Source organism: Trichechus manatus, unplaced genomic scaffold (genome assembly GCF_000243295.1).
Source record: "Trichechus manatus latirostris isolate Lorelei unplaced genomic scaffold, TriManLat1.0 scaffold00244, whole genome shotgun sequence".
Lineage (NCBI taxonomy): Eukaryota > Metazoa > Chordata > Mammalia > Sirenia > Trichechidae > Trichechus > Trichechus manatus.
Window position 1 is genome coordinate 772,607 of NW_004444180.1, and position 8,236 is coordinate 780,842.

Here is an 8,236-nt window from a genome sequence, read left to right on the forward strand (position 1 = left end):
GCCGGGGCGCCGACTCTACCAGCCCGTCCGCACCCGGGCCGCCGGTCGGACGTGGGCCGCGGGCCCGGAGTCCACGTTCCCCCCGGGCGCCGCTCGGCCACTTCCGGAGGCCCCTGTCTGTGCCCTCAGCGAGCTGATGGGCCGGGGGAAGCTTTTCAAACGTTTGAGTTACGCGAAAGGTTCAGGGTCTAACTAAGGTATTGTCCCTGTATTCAGTCGGTGGTTACACAGATCAATTTTATCCAGTTACTTTTTTTTTTTTACGTTTTTGTAATTGGGGTGAATATGTAGGTAGCATTTGCCCGTTCTGCAGTCTTAAATGCTCATCGTGTTCTTCCCCGTCACGTTAACCGGTCCTGAGTTTTTCCATCACCTTTAACAGCTCAGTGCCCTCTTGTCCAGGTGATTTTGACTACAGAGTAGGAAACGTGGGTCACATCTGGACCTGAAATTACGAGTTACACCACCCGCTTCTGAAACCTCCTTTTGCATACACAAGGCTCCCCTTGCCCGTGGGACGGCTGGTGGCTGTGTGTGGCAGAGTCCAAAATGGGTAAAAAGAAAAATAAATTTCATTTTCCCCAGGTTTGGTTCCTGTTCATTGTAGAGAACTTGGAAAATACAGAAAATAGTAAAACCTTGATTAGTGTCCTGTTGCCATCAGCTGTCCTCACCTCTGCAGGCATGAGGGTGCCTGTAGTACGGGAGCCTGGATTGGGGGTTCTTGTGTTCACGGATGAGATTTTCAGGGCAGCCACGTGATGTATGGTGGACATGAATGGATCGAGGCAAAAACACGGAAGGGCACCTGTAACTTCCTCTCTTTTCTGCTTTCTCATGGTGACTTAAGAAATGGCAGTAATTCCTCCTTGGTGACCCCGGAAGAGGACTGTCTGTTTAGCCAGGAGAGTGAACAAGCGTGTTTGGCTGTTTAAATACAGTACGTGGAGACCGCCATCAGCTCGGGTTCCAAACTGCTAGGCTTGCTACCAAAAAAAAAACAAACCCAACCCGTTGCTGTCAAGTTGATTCTGACTCAGAGCTACCCCCTAGGACAGAGTAGAACTGCCCCATAGGGGTTCTAAGGAGACGCTGGTGGATTCAAACTGCCAACCTAAAGCTCTTAACCACTGTGCCACCAGGACCCCAGGCTTGCTACTAAAATAAATAAATAAACCTGTTGCCGTCGAGTCGTTTCTGACTCATAGTGACCCTACAGGACAGCGTTGAACTGCAGTATAGGGTTTCCAAGGAGCGACTGGTGGATTTGAACTGCTGACCTTTTGATTAACAGCCCGAGCTCTTAACACTGTGCCACCAGGGCTCCAGGCTTGCTCCAGTGGGCCCTAAATTCATCAGACGAAAGCTGCTGCACCTTGTTGGGGTGTGAGGATGGCACGCCCGCCGCCTGTACAACAGACCCTCTGGGTGGTGACGTTACTGTGGTAGAGAGTGCAGGAAAGTGGGTGCACATTTGCCTGCTCCGTTTTTCCCGTTCGTGACAGAGCCCTTGTCTGTGGGGTTCCTTGTGGGCCTAGGGGGCGCTCAGTAGGGCTCGGCTGAGCTTCGAGTTTGTTTCCGTGTCTGGCATTGAAGGGCCAGTAACTGCCTTCCTAGGGCGGTGCCAGGAGGGCAGCTGGGGGATGCTTTTGTTCTTTTTAAAAGCCTCTAGACCCAAGTGCTCACTTTTTTTTTTAAATGAATATTAACAACTTTGTAAAAAGCTCGCACATTCACGGATGTATATTTATAAAGTTTACGTAGCTGTCAATAATGCATTGTTGTGTGATCTGCATTTTGTGAAGTGAAGGTTCTTAACTGTGGGGCCACACCCTCTGAAAATATAATGAAAGCTTTGGAACCTGTTCCCAGAGCAGTGTTGTGAACAGGCACGGTGGAGTCAGCTCTGGCTCATCTCATAACGACCTCATATGTAACAGAACGGAACATTGCCAGGTCTGCGCCCTTCTCACAGAACAGTGTCCCGCCCCCCCCCCCTTGTGTTTAGTTTAAGGGTCTGGAACCTGAGGCCTCTCTTTTGACCTCAGGCGCAAACCATAGTTGTTGTTTTATCGTTTAAAGCACAGTTTTTAGACAGCTTTATTGGGGTATAACTTTGTGCAATAAAATGCACCCGTTGGAAGTAGCTGGTGTAGTCAGATGCATACACCTGTGTAAACACTGCCAAAGCCTACTTTTTTAGCCTGTTATTTCGCAAGTATCCCAGACAGGACGGTGCAGGGTCAGTGGACAGAGCCCTGGGAAGCCTTCACCCAGCTCCTCTAGCAGTGGCATTGTGTGTGGCCTGGCGTGGCGTCAGAACCAGGAAACCGACGCGGGCACCGTGCCGTGGGCAGACCGCGGACCTAGCCGAGTTTACCCGTCTTTAACCTGCCTTCGGGGGCTCGCCGCATGCAGGTCTGTGCAGTTGTATAAGGTGTGCTCTTGTAACCGCCACACAGCCGAGACAGAACCGTTCCATCCTCACAAAGCTCCCCCGGAGCTGCCTGGAGTCGCGCCGCACGCTGCATCCTGCGCCTGGCAGCCACTCATCTGGTTTCCAGCTCTGTGGTTTCGTCATCAGAGCTCGTGTTGATAATAGTAATTTGCCAAGGAAACTTACTGAACCAGCTGATCCTCCGCAGGTGACCTGATGTTTGCCGTGCGTCACACCATCGGCAGTTTGTGTAGGTAAATTGTTGTTGATTGGCTCCCGGCCCCGAACACCAGTCAACGGCGTGGCCAACGGGACCCCAGGGAAAGCCCTAGTGCATCTTAGAATCACAGCTCGGCCACCAGAGAAGGAGCTCATGTGTCATGAGAGAAAAAGAAAACGCTCGTGCAGGATGTCCCTGTCGTGTCCCTCCCTCCGCCTCGCTCCTGCCCTGACAGATGGACCCAGAAAGCACGTTGTGTTTGTGTCACACACTCTCCCCCAGTCCTTGTCCACGCTTCTCGGTTGTGAAGGACCACGCTCGAGCCGTGTCACTGTATCATTGTGCAACCTCTGCTTCTCTGCCAGACTTTGGTGGCGGGAGAGGAAGCGCGCATGAGATGCTTCGCGTCCTGAGTTGGGAGGGAAGTTCTTGGCTCTGGCTAAGCGCTTCTTTGGTGCCGTCATGGACTTTGGATGGGACCAGGCTGCTCTGCTCCCTTCTTGTTGATATTAGCTGCTGTCGGGTCAGCCCCGACTCACGGCCGCTCCATGCACAGTGACATCTGGCGCCAGCCCCATGATGGGTTGTGGATAGGACTGTTGTGGTCCACAAGGTTTTCACTGGCTGATTTTTGGAAGTTGATCGCCAGGCCTTTCTTCCTAGTCTGTCTTAGTCTGGAAACCACACTGAAACATGGTCGGCATTATAGCAACACGCAAGCCTCTGATGACAGATGGGTGGTGGCTGTCTATGAGGTGCACTGGTCAGGAATCAGACTCCAGTCTCCCGTGTAGCAGGCCAGAATTCTACCACGAAACCGCCACTGCCCCCCACTCACCTGTACTGCCTTCAAATTCCCCCCCCAGCCATCGATGAGTACAAGCCTCAGGATGCCACCACAAACCCCTCCCTGATCCTGGCCGCTGCGCAGATGCCTGCCTACCAGGACCTGGTGGAGGAGGCCATGGCCTACGGGAAGCAGCTGGGCGGGTGAGTGCCAGGGGCCTCGGCAGGCGTCCCCCTGAGGGGCCTCTGGTCTGGTCCAGGTGGCCTGGCTTCCCTGCCCTAACTGAATCTTACTTCTTAAGTGCCTTGAACTCAAGGAAAGAAAACTTGGTTTTCTACATTTATTCTTATGCACCTATTGAAGCTTTATTTACTTGTGGTAAACTGCACTCCCCACTGAGTCAAGTCCAGGTTGTGGCAGCCCCCTCCCCCGACGTGTGGCCCCGACCTGGGGTCTTGTTGAGCCCCTTCTCTCCCCCTGCATCCCCACCGTGGCCACCTGCGCTTCCTCCCCATGTTCTGAATTGGGAGATGGTGGGGTAACCAGTCACCCAGCAGCCACTGCCCTCGCATCCAGAGGGCTCTGTGTTCCCAACGCCATGCGCAGGCTGATGGGGACCCGCTAGCAGCAGCTCCTCGCGGAGCAGCGCGGTCACCTGCCGCCAGCCGCAGGCAGCGTGGGCGAGGCTGGAGAGCGTTTGGCAGGTGCTGATGGAAGGAAGGAGTGTGGGAAGGCACACAGCAATCTGTTTTGTAGAATCCTGTGCCTAAAATAAACCCAAGCGACTTTTAACCTAGGTTTTCTTTTTCCCGCCTTGAATTTCAGGTCACAAGAGGAAAAGATTAAAAATACCGTTGACAAACTTTTCGTGTTGTTTGGAGCAGAAATACTAAAGAAAATCCCTGGCCGTGTGTCAACGGAAGTAGATGCAAGGTATGGGAGCTTCTCCCTGCTCGGCTGGGCCAGGAGGGTGGTCCACGCAGACCCTGAGGCCCCACTCAGTCCATAGGTGTAGTCATGGCGAGTCCCCTCGCCGGCCTCCACGCAGTCGGTGCCCACGGCCTGGGTGCTTCCCGCGTGGGGCCGAGCTCCTGTCTGTCTTTGGCGGAAAGCATCACAGCCTGTGAGCCCCGGGCCGACTCCTCCCGCGGTTCCCATGTGGATGCCTGTGGGGTGTCACGAAGCATCCGTCTTCCCCAGGCTCTCCTTTGACAAGGACGCGATGGTGGCCCGAGCCCGGCACCTCATCGAGCTCTATAAAGAAGCCGGCATCAGCAAGGACCGGGTCCTCATAAAGCTGTCCTCCACATGGGAGGGAATTCAGGCTGGAAAGTAAGTGTTTCCTGCAGAACACTGTGGAGGGCGGGGCTGCGGGGCTGCCGGCGAGTTTGATTCTGTCAGCCCTGCCGGCAGTGGCCAGGGGGTGGGGGTGGGGGAGGGTGCGTGTGCCCACAGTTCAGACGGGGCCACTGGGTGCGTGGGATGTGGGGGGGAGCAGTGCCCACGGTTCGGACCCGGCTACTGGGTGTGGGGTGCGGGGAGCTGTGTTCATGGCTGAGACGGGGTGCAGGTTGTGGGGGGCTGTGCTCGCGGCTGAGATGGGGTGCAGGGCAGGGGGGCTGTGCTTATGGCTGACATGGGCTGCAGGGCAGAGCTGACTTAGAGCCAGGTCTGCCCCCTGGGCCAGGGCAGGCCCCTCACTTGCTGCTGTTAAAAAACACTCTTTCCCAAGAAGTGCCACTTCACTCCTTCCAGAAGGAAAGAGGGTCCTCAAGGAAGACACCAGCAGGCTTTCCCCATGCGTCAATCTTCCCGTCCTTGTCAGTGCGGGCTGCACGTTTTAGGTGGATTTATTTTACACAAAATACATGCTCAGAAAGGTCCCCGGTGGTGTGAACGGTTTGCACTCGCCTGGTAACCAGAAGGTTGGCGGTGTGAGCCCAGCTGACGATCTGCTTCTGGAAGGATTACAGCCCACAGAGTCCCGCGGAGCAGCTCTCTGTGCCACACGGGGTCTCTCCTAAATCACAAACTAACAAGCCAAACAAAACCAACCGCAAAATATACGCTCAGTTTGGAACAGATAGAAAAATGGGAAAAACCAAGTAAGGGTCACCTGTGGGCTTCCCGCCACAAGCCGCGGGTGTTGTGACGTCGGTGAGCGGGCGCTGTGTGTGCCCCCGCCCCTGGCAGCCACCAGTCTGCTTTCTGTTCCTGGGGATTTGCACAGGACTTGTCGTCACTCAGCACGGTGTTTTCAAGGCTTGCCCGTCATAGCGTGTGTCAGGACCTCGCTCCTTCTTGTGAGCGACTCCCAGTCAGTCTGTGGTGGACACAGCTGATTCCCCTCTTGCCCAGTGTGCACCGTGCAGCTGGAAACTCGTGTGTAGGCTTTGGGTGGACGTGGATTTTCACTGGGCTCCCAGGGAAGACTTCCTGGCTGATTGGACTGAGCAGAAGCTTGGAAATCATTGTCCAGTTAGCATCTCACCCCCAGCTACGTGACAGAGATGTGGCATTGCCCTTAACTCAGGGACCCACCTCAGGATGTCGAGGTGGACTGCACAAAGTTTCAATGGGAGGGTAGAGGGAGGGGCCCAGCACAGCCTCAGGGCTCCTGCCTTCACCTCTGGGCAGAGCAGGAGACGGGGCACAGGTGGGGTGGGGGGGGGAGGCCAGGAGGTGGCGTACAGATAGGACAGGAGATGGGGTGCAGGCGGGAGGCCAAGAGGTGGGGTACAGACAGGACAGGAGGCAGGGTGCAGGCGGGGTGGGGGGAGACAGGAGGTGGGCTGCAGGCAGGAGGTGAGGAGCAAGAGGGAGAACATAGGTGGGGGCGGAGGAGGGCACACGGCTCCAGGTGCTGGCGCAGGTATCTGGCCGGGGACTTTGAGGAAGAACATCTTGGTCACCGTAGCCCACTACCCGCTTATGTTAGACTGTGACTGCGTGTCCGCGTTGCTGACGCCCGCCCTGTCCCCTCAGGGAGCTCGAGGAGCAGCACGGCATCCACTGCAACATGACACTGCTCTTCTCCTTCGCCCAGGCCGTGGCCTGTGCTGAGGCGGGCGTGACACTCATCTCCCCCTTCGTCGGCCGCATCCTGGACTGGCACGTGGCGAACACGGACAAGAAGACCTACGAGCCCCTGGAGGACCCTGGTGCATCTGCCTTCCAGGAGGGGGCCCCGTGCCAGGGCCAGGCCGGGCAGCGGGGGGGTCTGCCTCGGCTTCCTGGCTGACAGCTGTTGTGTCCTGCAGGGGTGAAGAGTGTCACCAAAATCTACAACTACTACAAGAAGTTCGGCTACAAGACCATCGTCATGGGCGCCTCCTTCCGCAGCACGGATGAGGTCAAGGCACTGGCCGGCTGTGACTTCCTCACCGTCTCACCCAAGCTGCTGGGGGAGCTGCTCAAGGACACCAGCAAGCTGGTACCCACACTCTCCGCCAAGGCTGGTAAGCGCCGCCTCCCCGCCCCGCGGAGCATTCTGGAAGGGGAGGCCTGAGGGCCTGTGGTGGTCCTCTGTGGGCTCCGAGTGCAGTGGCCCTACAGCAGGGGACGGTGATGGATGACGGGGTCAGCACAGCTGCCCGTGGGGGTTCCAGGCCATGGGGTGGGCAGGCACGGCGCAGAGAAAGCCAGGCAGGGAACGTGAGGCTGTGCATCCCCCAGCCCAGGCCAGCGACTTGGAGAAGGTGCACCTGGATGAGAAGGCCTTCCGCTGGCTGCACAACGAGGACCAGATGGCCGTGGAGAAGCTCTCAGACGGGATCCGCCGGTTCGCAGCGGATGCCGTGAAGCTGGAGCGGATGCTCACGGTGCGTGCGCGCGTCTGTCCCTGGCGCCTACAGGGCCCCTAGGCTTTCCTGGCTCCTCCACGGCAGCCTGCCCTGGTGGATACCCTGTGAGGTTGCCCAGGGGCCCCCTTCTCCCGTGGGTGGCGTCTTTCTCCCGTGGGTGGCGTCCTCTTCCCGCAGGTGGCCCCACTCAGGCAGAGAGCCGGGGCATCTGCCTGCTGCCTCACGCTGTCTTCTCTTCCAGGAGCACATGTTCAGCGCTGAGAATGGGAAGTAGAGCGGGCGCCAGGCCGGACCGCAGACCTACGCGTCTTTGAGTTGCTCACGCCTTGCAGTGAAGAATCTTGCATTTTGTACCAGTTGGAGCAGGGATGGATCATAGTTTTGATTTTTATGTAAAATTTTACCTGATGCATTAAAGCTGTCATTTTCCTGTACTGTGTTTTGATTCTGCCCCACATGGCGCCCCCACACTGAGGGGTAAACCGGGAGAGCCCTGCTGGGTGGGGACCTGCCCTGGTGCATCCTTTAGGCCGGGTCCCCAGGCCTGTGTGGCCTGTTAGCAGGTATGTGGGAGTTTGCCTTTGACACCAGGGTGCCTCAGCCAGTGTGGGTCATCTTCTGCGTTGCCCAGGACAAGCAATGTGGGGCCTCTGGTTCTGGATCCCCAGACCCTCCTTGTTCCTGAGGGGCAGCTCAGCCCAGATCAGCCTTCAGGCCCCAGCCTGTGGCCCCTGCCAAGGCTGCCAGGCAGAGGGGCAGCCATGGCCCTGGGCAACGGGCACAAGGCCTGTCACAGACACCACCCTGAGGTCCATTCCTGAGCTGCAGGGGACTGGTGGGCAGGGGCTCCACCTCAGGGGGAGGGCCACGAGACCCGGACTCAGCTGCCTGTGTGGGAACCGCGCGTCCCTGATGCCCTTCTGAGCACAGAAGAGCCTTGTGAACCAGTAATCCTGCTGCGACACGTCTAACCTGCATGGGACGTGCTG

At 57.2% G+C, this 8,236-nt stretch overlaps 1 protein-coding gene across 1 annotated transcript in view; it reads left to right on the forward strand.

The window, feature by feature from the left end:
- Positions 1-7,681, forward strand: part of TALDO1 (transaldolase 1) — an 8,725-nt gene extending 1,044 nt beyond the window's left edge. Inside the window, exons 3-10 of the mRNA XM_023724402.1 lie at positions 23-161; positions 3,452-3,647; positions 4,270-4,377; positions 4,645-4,776; positions 6,430-6,605; positions 6,705-6,902; positions 7,120-7,265; positions 7,489-7,681. Of these exons, the coding sequence (XP_023580170.1) occupies positions 23-161; positions 3,452-3,647; positions 4,270-4,377; positions 4,645-4,776; positions 6,430-6,605; positions 6,705-6,902; positions 7,120-7,265; positions 7,489-7,521 (1,128 nt within the window). The 3' untranslated portion in view covers positions 7,522-7,681. The remainder of the gene's footprint in view (positions 1-22; positions 162-3,451; positions 3,648-4,269; positions 4,378-4,644; positions 4,777-6,429; positions 6,606-6,704; positions 6,903-7,119; positions 7,266-7,488) is intronic.
- Positions 7,682-8,236: the final 555 nt, after the last annotated feature.